The sequence below is a fragment of the Solanum tuberosum genome, unplaced genomic scaffold, assembly GCF_000226075.1.
Source record: "Solanum tuberosum cultivar DM 1-3 516 R44 unplaced genomic scaffold, SolTub_3.0 scf00263, whole genome shotgun sequence".
NCBI classification, from domain to species: domain Eukaryota; kingdom Viridiplantae; phylum Streptophyta; class Magnoliopsida; order Solanales; family Solanaceae; genus Solanum; species Solanum tuberosum.
In genome coordinates, this window is record NW_006239196.1 from 702,427 (window position 1) to 715,889 (window position 13,463).

At 37.3% G+C, this 13,463-nt stretch overlaps 1 protein-coding gene across 2 annotated transcripts in view; it reads left to right on the forward strand.

The window, feature by feature from the left end:
• The window catches only part of LOC102605335 (piezo-type mechanosensitive ion channel homolog), a 37,400-nt gene that overhangs the window by 15,234 nt on the left and 8,703 nt on the right, over positions 1 to 13,463 (forward strand). For both annotated transcript variants that reach the window (XM_015313920.1, XM_006358376.2), the window contains exons 9-14: positions 4,677 to 4,892; positions 4,981 to 5,158; positions 7,018 to 7,146; positions 7,260 to 7,433; positions 7,576 to 7,809; positions 10,684 to 12,225. In XM_015313920.1, the coding sequence (XP_015169406.1) occupies positions 4,677 to 4,892; positions 4,981 to 5,158; positions 7,018 to 7,146; positions 7,260 to 7,433; positions 7,576 to 7,809; positions 10,684 to 12,225 (2,473 nt within the window). The remainder of the gene's footprint in view (positions 1 to 4,676; positions 4,893 to 4,980; positions 5,159 to 7,017; positions 7,147 to 7,259; positions 7,434 to 7,575; positions 7,810 to 10,683; positions 12,226 to 13,463) is intronic.

Here is a 13,463-nt window from a genome sequence, read left to right on the forward strand (position 1 = left end):
TTCTTCCCTCACCAAGAGCTTATAATTATATGACTTCTCTGAAAACAATGCATCTCTTCCAACCTCATCTCCATGAATACTAACAAGCATGTGATGTACTTTGCTTGTAAAGCATTTTAATCACGCTTTTGAATTCAACTACATTCAAGTTTTGAACGTTCCTCCTAGCCCCTATGTCCCAAAGAATGCTGCCTTCTTGTAAATGCTGGATGTATTATATAGTTATTGTCAGCATCAGGATTTTCACCAAAAAAGCTCCCAGGAATGATTACCAATGTCCTTTCTCTCTCCTACTTTCTAGGACTGCAGAAGCTCATTTTTCCGGTAACTCCTACCGGAATCTAAGCCTCCTTTTTTCAAGCCAACAATAATCACCCACTGTGATTATTGCATACAATTTAGCTCTTAGGATGAAGGAGAACAGAATTTACTTCAAAGCAGGCTTCGAATCATTCGATATAACCAGATGGTCCACGAGCAAGTCTGAATGGTACGAATGGGTTGAAAAGAGTTGGAAGATGATGCGAAGATCAGTTATGAGCAAGAAATCTACGGAATGGATCTGCTTCTATCTGAAAGAGGCGTCAAAGGAACAAAAGAAGGAGATTAGGAGGTGGAAATTTTCAGAACGAGTTGCAGAGCATTTTTGTACAAGAAACATAATGAATACGGGAAATTTATAAGCATAATAACTCTAAATAGTGGGGGAAGGTCAGGCTTAATTATTCCAGAACTTGCATTGGATGCAGTGTGGTTGGACCATTGGCATGCAGAACTTTATCCACTCATCCCCGAATCCCATCTTCAGCATTACAACGTCCAACTTGTTTTAGTTCAAATGGTCATAGGTTTTTCCAACATTTTGTTTACGCAAGATCCTTAGCTACTCTATGTTTTCCTCTGAAGTTACCAAAGCTGCATAATGATTTCTCTTTCTTCCATAAACACATTCATAGAGGAAAGTTCCCCATGGATGTCTTAGATTGAGTTTTTGGAAGATTTGTGAGTGAATGAAGAATTTCTTTGAAAAAGACCCTCAAATTACCTCTTCATGCTAGAATTGAGTTTGAGCCTAATGCAACTCCAAAAGTTTGCTCATGAGGTGAGGATTTTCCTAGATCAATAAGGAGATAACATGTCATTTCTTCAACGTATGTGGGACACTTGAGCGTTGACAACATAACATGGGGCCCCAACATTATGTAGCCAAGAGTAGAGATGGGTCTTGCTTCGACACAACCTCAAAGACAACTCATGAGGTTAGAATGCTTTAGACTATAAGTAGATGACATACCACATCTAACACATCAAAAAGCTAGTTTCTTCTAAAAAAACTTGTTGTATAAACAATTGAAAAAACAAACACGTTTTTTGTAAATTACTTTGCAAGACGTCAAAACATGTTCCGATTTCCAAATAAACGCCCCGTCTTATTTTACCTTATCAAGAAAAAACCCGGACAAACAAACCAATGCCACCTGTAGTGAAGTTCGTCTTTCAACAAATTCAGGTTTTAAACAATCTTTTCCTTCAGAAAATTAACCCTTGGAATCATTCTGAAGTGCGAGGCGCCACTAGATCCAAATTAGTAGTACTCATTCTCTTTGATATATATATATATTTTTATTTTTATTTTTTTTGATAAGGGTAAGGTTATATTCATCAGCATTCAGCATTAAGGACATGCTGGAGACCTCCAAAAAATGATTTACATCATTTCAATCTACGACAAAACAACTACTAGATTACATATTTCCTATAAAATCTATAATTTGTGCATTCTGATCGATTCCTTCTTCTTTACACCAAAAATAAAAGGTTGTCATACACAACCATTTAACCTTCTCAAAAGTATTAGCCTTGTTTTCGAAACACCTATTGTTTCTCTCCTTCCATATGGACCACCATATGCATGATGGAATCATACTCCACCATTTTTTCTGAGTTTTACTCCCCCCCGCCTTCTGATCCAGCAACTGAGTAAATCTGCTGTGTGTTCCGGCATGGTCCACTCTGTTTGTGTTAGGCCCAAAAATAAGTTCCATAATAATGTTGTCTCTTTGCAATGTAGGTTAGGGATAAGTGTCTATTAGTTTCCTCAGCTTCATTACATAGAGAGCACCAAGAAACAATGTGAAAGCCTCTGTTCTTTAATCTTTCATGAGTGGAGCAACGTTTCCTTGCCACCAGCCAGGAGAAACACTTCACCTTGGTTGGTACCTTGGTTTTCCATATCTGGTTCCAGGGACCAATCTTATGACCTTGCAACTCTTTCACTTCCTTGATATATAATCTGTTAACTGATAGCACCCCATAGCTGCTATGTCTCCATTTGATAGAGTCTTCCTCCATTGTTGTCCCTGTAAACCCATCCAATATTTGTAATAAGCAGCGACTCTCCTAATCTCCCAATCATTAAGAAATCTTCTAAACACAATATTCTATCCCTGTTGGGACCAAACATCAGCCACTGTCTCTTCCGGATTTATACTCAGGAGGAGAAGGTCTGGAAACAAGACCATCAGTGACTCATTTCCAATCCAATTCTCCTTCCAGAATGAAGTCTTGGTTCCAGATCCCACTTTATAGTCTATATTTCTGATTAGATTGGGCCACAAATTCCTGATGGTTCTCCATACTGAAACTCCATAGGTGTCGTTCACTAAGTTGGAGCACCATTTCCCATCCATACCGTATTTGTTTACTGTCACCTCTCTCCACAAAGCATGTGTTTCCCTGGTAAACCTCCATAGCCACTTTGAGAGAAGACATGTATTTTGAATTCTCAGATTTCTGATTCCAAGTCCACCTCCACCTGACTGCTTGTGAAGTTGTACAACCTGCCATTTAAATAAATGTCGGCCCTTTCCTTATTTGTTTCCCAGCCACAAAAAATCTCTTCTTAGCTTGTCAAGCCTCTCCTCCACCTTAGCAGGGATGGGGAACAGTGACATCACATAAGTAGGCAGTGAGTCCAAAACAGAGTTTATCAAAGTAACTCTCCCTCCTAATGAGATGTATTGGGCTTTCCAGTTAGCCAATTTCTTTTCAATCTTCTCAATGATGCCATCCCATATTTCTAACTCGTTGTGATTGTGTCCCAGCGGCATGCCTAAATAGGTCGTTGGAAGCTGCTCTACTCTGCACCTCAAAATAGTTGCCAAACTTTGTATTTGAGGAACCTCCTTAATGGAAAATATGCAGCTCTTCCTCCAATTTATTGATAACCCAGAAACTGCCTCGAATATCACCAAGGTCATCCTTATGAATGAAATCTGACTTGCCTTTGCTTCACAGAATATGATTTGTGTCATCTGCATATAGTAGATGACATATCTGCATCTCCTCCCCTGAAAGATTGCCTATCGCGAATCCTCTTAGCCAATGATTTTGAATAGCCACTCTTATCATGCTGTTAAAACCCTCCATGGCTAAGATGAACAGGAAAGGAGAGAGTGGATCTCCCTGCTGAGTCCTCTTTCTGATGGAAAAAAACCTGCAGGTTCTCCATTTACCAGAATGGGGAACCTAACGGTTTTTATACACATAAGCCAATCCACATCAACCATTTTTCCCCAAAACCCATCTGCTCTAGAATTTTGAGCAGGAATTCCCAGTTTACATGATCATATGCCTTCTCTATGTCCAATTTACACATAATGCCAGGATCTTCCCCTTTAATTCTTGAGTCAACACATTCACTTGCTATCAAAGTTGCGTCAATGATTTCAGTAACATATCATGCTGTGACTTAATTGTGATTTCAGTTGCAAAATTTAAATGCTATATTAATCCTTAGTTTCATTTGTAATGCCACATTATCCATTCAAAATTGATTTAGTTTTTCTTGAAAATGTAATGAAAACATTCCAATTGAAAGTTATATCCTCATATTCCATCAGCAGAAGGGGATCTAGGGGGCGGAAGAGGGTTTGAACCCCCTTCATTAAAAAATTACACTGTATATGCAAAGTCAAATTTGATTTTTATGTATGTCTTCCATAATGAACCTCCTTTTACCACAACCGAGAAACTTGGCTCAGTGGTCAAAAGGGTTTAAATTTTACCGAAGGTTGTTGGTTCAGTTCTTGCTTATTGCAGTGTCCCTCCCTTCCCCCCCTCCCCTTTTTTTTTTTTTAAGTTTTGGCGTTCCCACAACTTTGATGTATTACTTTGGGCCTTTGACATTCTCCACACCTTTCAATTATACTTTTGTCAATTAACATACTGACGTTGAGTACAGAATATGTATAATAATATTGATAATTCAATCCTTGCACCTTTCTTAAGAACCGCGATGATCTTCAAAGATAATATATGATTGAAGGGGCACTAATTTGGAATTGAGAAAAACCAAAAGAAGTTTAAATAAAGTAGAACGTTAGGTTGCTTCTCTGTTTATCATCCTTCAATTTTCGCGTTTTTATCATTGTATATTTTGAACCCCGTCCGTATTGAAAACCTTAGTTGTATTCTTTTGGGTCCCAGTGAGGAAGGAAATGATCATTTTCTAACCCTTTCTTTGGTATGACATACTTTTCACTTTTTCAAATTTTGATATGTATCATGTAATCTTCTCATTATGTATCAAATATAGGCATTGTATTGAATCCCCATGACAAGTATTATTTTACCATACTTGTTTATATGATAAAACTTTTGATACGATGTGACAGGTCTCCTTGTTTGCCCTTTCTTTTTGGAGCTTCCATTTTGCAAGTGTATGTGCGTTTGGACTGCTAGCATATGTTGGCTACATTTTGTATGCTTTTCCATCCTTGTTTCGTCTTCATCGACTGAATGGGTTGCTTCTAGTCTTCATTCTTTTGTGGGCAGTGAGCACATATATATTCAATGTGGCCTTTGTTTTCCTAAACTGGAAGCTTGGGAAGGTATCCTTCTACTTTCTGTTAGATTCTGGTCATGTCGTATCAGTTAATTCTTGCAAGTTAACAAAGTCATTGGATTGTGAATTTTTAGGACATGGAGATCTGGGAGATGGTTGGATTGTGGCGTTATCCTATTCCTGGCTTCTTCTTGCTTGCACAGTTTTTCCTCGGAATCCTTGTTGCAGTTGGCAATCTCGTAAATAACTCTGTTTTTCTGTGCATGTCAGATGAAGAGAACCAATCATCAAATGACAGCTTCAGTGAGGAAGGTACCAATGGATACTTTAATCTCAATCAGATATTACAAAAATGCCCTCATAGTTACTCAGTCATGCATCAATACTCTGCTCTAAACTGGTTGAGTTAGCTAAAGCTACCTTCCTTAGTATTTTTACAGTAACTTGTCATTGTTGTGTATATGAGTTGCGGAATAGCTGGGTTTCCTTAATACAAAAAATTGAACTATTGACTGTTTAGATAAAATATATCCTTGATATTCATATACATGCTGTATTGATTGAAAAGAGAGAACGTGACAGTTCCAAATTGTGGATAACGGTTCAGCCTCCATGTACAATTAATTGAGGATGACTTCCATTTGCTGGGTTGACTCACCCGTCATTTATTGCCCTAGTTTTGTGATGTTGAAATAACTTGCTTATACACCTTAGAAAAAAGTGGCATGAACTTTTGTACTGCTAGGAGCAGTGTTTTCAAAAACGCTTTTTGGGACGAGTCTCGGGGCGGGGCGTACCAAAAACGCTCTGGGGCGCAAATTGAAGACGTAGATTCATAAGACGTAAGTCCTAGAATTTGGGGCGTAAGCTCCAAGCATAAAAACGTAAGCCCTGGGCGTAAAAGCGTACGCCCTGGGCATTATTATTATATATTTTTTTGGTTTTGAACCTTTTTTGCTTTCAATTATATTTTTTTATTATTGGTGTAATGATATTTCTCAAATAGTAATTGTAATACTTTTTTTCTTCATTATTGCTTATTAATACCTTTCTCAAATAAAAATCATAATATTTTTTTCTATAATATTATAGGTTATTTATTAAAATTTATTTGTAAAATAATTGAACGTTTGACTTTTGCTTATTTTCTTAGCAAAAAAATTATAAAATTGAATATACATGAGATTACGTCCTGTAGATCCATAAGAATTACACCCCATGTCTCGGGCCTTACGTCTCGCCCCGTACTGTATAAAACGTCTCGTCTCACGCCCTCACCTTTTAAAACACGGGCTAGGAGTATGGCAGTTCTAAAAATATTGATATGCATACGGATAAGTGTGGGTGTATATCTAGTCTTCAATCGTCATACTTGCAAATGTTGGCAGAATTGCTAAGGTAGAGTTTTAACTGGTTTTGGGTGCTATAGGATTAATGGGTCATAAATCAAACTTCATTGTTAGCTCACTAGTTCTGTGTGTCCAAAATTGGATGTAACACACCGACCATGCAGGGCTATAGTGTCTTTTGTTTGGCTACAAGCAAACTTTTCCGTTGCTACAACGAAGTGTACTACTATCATTGCTGGAGTAAGAATTTTGTCGATCCACTGTCTGAATAGGTGAATCATGGTCACTTGTTTGCTTCTGTTACTTTCAGTGAACATTGAATGCAAATGAGCTTCATTGTTTTCTGTACATTAATCAGCTGGAAGAGTCGTATCAATTGAGTATTTGAGTGGGCCATGTATCTGGCTATTTCGCATACTTATTGGTTAGCTACACACTTAATTTGACGTTTGAAACCTTCTGTAATGTCATTCAGTTGGGTTAGGCCAACTACTATAGTAGAGAAGCACCTAAATTATTTTTATTCCTACTCTTTACCCTTTCTGTCAATGTTCCAATTCCCGGAATACTGATCTCTTCATTTAAAAGATGCAGAAGTTGTTTGGAGCCTATCATTGCAGCATGTAAAGTCTTCATAATTTGCTTGCCTTCCCTTAATTTATTTGTGATTGGGAATTCTTTTGATTCATAAAGTGGATTCAAGATGATTTATACGATAATTTCTGTTCTATGTCTCTTAATTTTTGTGGCTTCCACTTAGGTTTTTCAGTTTTTCCCTAGTACTTCAATTGCATCACTGTGTTTTATCTTCTGCAATTGCAGTGAAAGAAGAGACCGAAGTATTGATTGTGGCAACAGTTGCCTGGGGATTACGAAAATGTTCTCGGGCTATTATGCTAGTTCTGATATTCATTATTGCAACAAAACCTGGATTCATCCATGCTGTATATAGTAAGTAGTATTGATTGTTGGTGTAATGGATCCAAAAAGATGTAGTTTGAAGAAGATGCTAAGGTAGAGCATGATCTGGTGCATGATGTTAACTGATTGTTTTATTGTTTCAGTGATATTCTTTTTTGTTTATCTTCTGAGCCATGACATCAATGAAAAGATGCGCCAGTCTCTAATCCTTCTATGCGAGGCTCATTTTGCTGTCCTGTATATTCTTCACCTTAATCTAATCTCTCAAACACTGGAGCATAAAAGCTCATGGAGTATGGCGGTCCTGTCTCAGTTAGGTATGTTCTCTTTTGATTTGTCATCTTGATTTCATCTATAGGATGAATAATTAGCTCATTTTTCTCTGCTCTCCCACATTTTCTTTCTCTACCGCATTTGTTTTTTCTTCATTGTTTGATGCATCCTTCCAAACTCCTGCAGGTCTACTCCAAAGCGATAGCTATTATGATTTCCTCGAGATAGCAGTGCTTGCATGCTTCTGTGCAGTTCATAACCATGGCTTTGATACGTTATTCTCGTTTTCAGCCATTGTGCAGCATACACCTTGTCCTCCTGTGGGATTTAGCATTTTGAAAGCTGGGTTAAACAAATCAGTCCTGTTGTCAGTTTATGCCTCTTCCACCAATAGAGACCACGATCCTGATCATTCACATGGTATGGATCTTCTCTCGGCTAATTCGTGATTGTTGTATGTTTCTAATGGGAAAAGAAGAAATTAAAGTCATCAGTAACTGTATATTCACTTTAGCTTGTAATATAGTAGTAGCTAAAACATATTTTAGAAATAGTGATTGTCACCTAATAACATTTAAGAGGGGTAACCATAGTGAAACAAACTCCATCCTTATTAGAGGATGGGGTACAACCTTATGTAAGGACAGAAATTACCAGGAGAAGCCTTTACTGTACAACATAAGTTGTTGATGTAAAGCGTAATGGTAGAGCAAAAAAAGGAGGAAACTTTTGGGCATTAAAGGATGCTAACCAACTAGCATTTCAAGAAAAACTTCGGGGGGAAGGAGTATGAGACCTAGAGGGGGATGCAATTATTTTGTGGAAGGAATGTTAGGTTGGATTAAAAGAGTAGCAAGCGAAATATGAGGTATGTCTAAAGGTGTAGGACCTTGACCACAATAATCCTGATGGGTGGAATGAGGAGATGCATAGAGTAATTAGAGCTAAAAGGAAGTGTCATAGGTAGTTACCAAAAGTAGAGGATGAAGAAGTCTTTGAAGAGTACAATAGTGCTAAGTGGGAAGCTAAGAAAGTTATCAATAAAGCTTGAGGAGAAGTCATAGATGGTTTGTAGCAAAAACTAGGGACAAAAGAAGGGAAAAAAATATTTAAATAGCACAACAGAGAGAAGTGAGGACTTCTCTTTTAAACTAAAACTTTTAGTTATCAAATTGACAAATATGTACAAACTAGCTCATTGGACTATGGAGCTAAATCTTGCAAGAAATGAACACTGAAAACCTTAAGGCTGTTAAACTCTAGAGAAGTAAGGACTTAAACCAGGTAAAGTGTCTTAAAGACAATCGCAATAAGTATTGACATGCAATAATGAGATCAAGGAGAGACGTAGAGGTAATTTTGATCAATTGTTCTAGTCATTCTAGAACATTCTAGATCTCCAAACATATGTGCATGATAGAGAGTTAAGCTACACTCATAGGTTAGGCTGGCAGAGGTATATGATGCCATGAAAAGTATGAGGGTTAGAAAACATGCAGTCTAGATGGTATGCAGTAGAGGTTTGGAAGTGTCTTGGAGAAATTGGAGTAGGACGACTTACCAAATTTTTTTAATGTTATACTGAGAAGTGGTAGGATACCTGACAAGTGGAGAAAGAGTACCCTGATTCCAATTTATAAAAACAAAGGAGACATCCAAAGTTGTGCTATCTATTATGGAGAACTTATGAGTTTTACGATGAAGCTCTAAGAAAGAGTGTTCAAGTGTAGACTTAGGGATACTACAAGTGCGACAGATAAGCCGTTTAGATTTATGCTGGTAGATCTTCAATATAGGCTATATTTTTTGCAAAGGAGTTTCATGGAAGTTTATACGAAAGAAAAAAAGATCTACACATGGTGTTTATTGACCTAGAGAAAACATATGATAGACTGATGAAAAATCCTTCGGTGGTGTTGGAATAGAAATATTCATATTAACTATATGAACGTCATAAAGGAAATGTATGAAAAAATCAGCAATAGCGTTAGAATAATAATAGGAGATTCAAAGGAGTTCTCCATATATGTTGGTTTACACCAAAGATTGACATTGTGCTCGTAATCTTTACATTGTTATGGACGAGCAAACCAACATAATGCAAGATGAGGTCTCATGATGTATGCTATTTGTTGACGCTATTGTGCTAATTGTTGACCACAAGCTTGAACTATGGAGAAACACTCTAGGAAATATGAGTTCTAGGATAATAAGTAAGACTGGATATATGCATTGCAAGTTTAGTCAGAAGTGAGATTAGATGGCATTGCCGTGCCTAAATGCAAACAATTCACATAAAGTGCACCCAAAGGGTAGCGGCTGCGGGTTTCCCTTGTCATAAAAAAAAAAAAAAGAGAATAAAATGATAGATGAAAATGTTACACATAAAATCATAATTGGATGGATTGAAGGATGTCTATCAAAGTGAAAGGTAAGTTTTATAAAACATGTATATGACCAAACAGTGTCATATGAGAGTGAATGTTGGGATGCCGATAAATCCTAACATATCCACAAGATAAGTGTCGCAGATATGTGCATACGAAGATGGATGTGCGATCTTATAATACTAGACAAGATTAGAAATGACCATATTCATGCGAAGTTCAAGTAGAATATATCGAGGATAAAATGAAAGAAGGTTGCTTGAGATGGTTTGGTCATGTCTGCTAAATGCACTGGTCCGTAGATGTAAACCATGGTAAGTGAAGATGCACTAAGTTGACCTAAAATACTTTGGAAGAAAGTTGTCTCGAGGACCTACAATCTCTTGGATCCTGCGACTTAGCAAAAGATAGGGCACAAAATAAGAAAAAGATCTATACAGACGATAATTATTAGTTCAGATTGTGTTTTAGTCATGTTCGTACTTTTATTTTTCATCCTCTATTTTTATTATTCTTATTTTCAATAATATTGGACCAAGATGAGTTTAAAAGGTTCACTGTTACCATTCTAAAAAAAATGAGTTTAAAAGGAGTAACATGGTCTGTGAGGTTACATATAGCTGACCCCGACTTGTTTGAGACTGGGGCTTAGTAGTAGTAGTAGTTACTAATATTCGATCCAGATGTGCTTTCTCAGGTGTAACCTTCTTACAAGACTGACATTCAGTATGTGGATGTCTTTAGAGGACGAATTGACTGATTATATTTTGCAACTCAATGGTTACTTCTCAAGTTTTCTTTGTTAATGTTGGGATATTGTCCTCATACGTATTCTAATGTATTAAAACTGTCGTTTTAATTAGTCCCATTTTACCGTCTTATCCTAATGGTGTTGATTTCCTTGCAGAAAAGAGGATAGCTTCATATCTCAGTGCCATAGGGCAGAGATTTTTGTCTGTATATAGATCATTTGGAACCTATATAGCTTTTGTGACCATTCTTATCACGGTGTATTTGGTGACACCCAACTACGTGTCTTTTGGGTACATCTTCCTTCTTCTGTTCTGGATCATTGGAAGACAACTAGTTGAGAAAACGAAGAGGCGCCTATGGTATCCACTAAAGCTCTATGCAATTTCAGTGTTTGTTCTCATCTATAGTTTGAGCATTTTCCCCACTTTCGAGGCCTGGATGTCCAAAAACCTTGATATTCAGGTATACCTTGGCTATCACCATGGAGCATCACTATTTAAAAATGTATGGCAGTCTCTTGCAATCGTAATTGTGATGCAAATGTATAGCTATGAGAGGCGACAAAGCAAATTCATCCATTCAGAAGATCCTGGTCCATCACAGTTTGGGATATTTGGTTTCATCAGACGGTTTCTCATTTGGCACAGTCAAAAATTTTTGTTCATAGCTCTGTTTTATGCATCATTATCTCCAATAAGTGCATTTGGGCTTTTCTATCTTCTGGGTCTTGTCCTCTGTTCAACCCTGCCAAAAGCTTCCCGAATACCATCCAAGTTGTTCTTGATTTACACTGGATTTATAGTGGCGATAGAATATCTGTTTCAGATGTGGGGTAAACAGGCTGGGATGTTTCCTGGACAAAAGCATTATGCTTTATCTGTTATCTTGGGCCTCGAGGTGTATAGACCAAGCTTTTGGGGTCTTGAAGCAGGTTTGAGGGCTAAAGTGCTTGTTGTTGCCGCATGTACACTTCAGTATAATGTTTTCCATTGGTTGGAAAAGATGCCAACTTCTCTTTTGAATGGCAATAAATCTGAGGAACCTTGTCCACTGTTCGTCTCAGAAGAAGATGTAATGCCTTTAGTTCCTGATGAGGAAAACAAGCCAGTAGCAGACTCCAATGAATTTTCTACACAAGGGATGCGAACATCAAGCAAGTCATGCCCGTATTTCGACCAGAGTCTCTATCAATCATCTGATGGTGTGTCCTCTAGCAGAGGAGTCTCCGAGTATAGAAGTAGAAGTAAATATTCTTTTGGTTCTATCTGGGGAAGCAGAAAGGAGAGTCATAAGTGGAATAAGAAGCTTGTTGTATCACTGAGAAAAGAAAGACTTGAAATGCAGAAGACTACCTTGAAAATTTATTTGAAATTCTGGGTGGAGAATATGTTCAACCTCTTTGGGCTTGAGATCAATATGCTAGCATTGCTTCTCACCAGCTTTGCTTTACTTAATGCCGTCTCCTTGCTCTACATTGCTTTACTAGCTTCTTGTGTTCTTCTGGAACGGCGAATCATTCGTAAAGTTTGGCCGATTTTTGTACTATTGTTCACTTTGATTCTTTTGCTTGAATACTTTGCCATGTGGAAGAGCTTGATGCCTTTAAATCAGCACCGACCAAATCAGGCAGTACATTGTCATGATTGCTGGAGCAGCTCGGATGCGTACTTTGATTATTGTAAAAAGTGTTGGCTTGGTAAGTCTCTTCAGTAATATTAGCATTATGGTTTGTTACCCCACATCTGATTTTTTTCACCTCCTTGGATTTTCCCTATTTTCGATGTTCCTGTTTCTTTTTTAAAATAAGGTAAATTTTATCAGTGTTGGGAACAAAGCCTGTATACAAGCGGTATACCAAAAAGTAGCGAGCCTACTAAAATAGTATGATCCTCTACAAAAGACATCCAATAATCTTCTATATAAATAGGAGCTCATGCGTGCAACAAAAACAAAAAAACTAGGAAAATTAACATTCCTTTGTCTTTTCCATCTGCCTTCAAAGTAGTGCAATTCTATCTGTCCCTTTTTTATCCTGTTATGGTATCTGTTAGAATATGAATAGGTTTATACAATCCTATTAGAATAGGAATTGGTTTACACAATCCTATTAGAATAGGAATAGGTTTATACAATCCTATTTAGAATAGGAATATGAATACAAATAGGAATAGGAATAGTAAATAGTATCCTACTTGGTAAAGGATTGTATTCTAGTGTCTATAAATAGGGTCTCAATGTAATAATGTAGACACAACAACAATTCAATAATATTCTTTTCCTATATTTCTCACATGGTATCAGAGCTTTTACGATCTTGGTAAACAATCAAAGAGCTTCCGCTGCCGGCGGGCGGCTATTATCCATATATGTTGCCCGTCCGGTCAACGACTATGTTAGCAAAAGTTGGGTCACCATGTATCTTTCCGGTGACTATTTTCTCATATCTAATTTGTGTAGCACCGTGCCATCATTCCGGTGGCTACTTTCTCATATCTAATTTGTGTAGCACCGTGAAATCATTCTGGTGGCTAATTTTTCATATTTAATTTGTGTAGCACCGTGCCATCATTCCGGTGACTACTATTTCATATTTAATTTGTGTAGCACCGTGCCATCATTCCGGTGACTACTATTTCATATTTAATTTGTGTAGCACCGTGCCATCATTCCGGTGACTACTATTTCATATTTAATTTGTGTAGCACCGTGCCATCATTCCGGTGACTACTATTTCATATTTAATTTGTGTAGCACCGTGCCATCATTCCGGTGACTACTATTTCATATTTAATTTGTGTAGCACCGTGCCATCATTCCGGTGACTACTATTTCATATTTAATTTGTGTAGCACCGTGCCATCATTCCGGTGACTACTTTTTCATATTTAATTTGTGTAGCATTGTGTCATCATTCCAGTGACTACTTTTTCATAT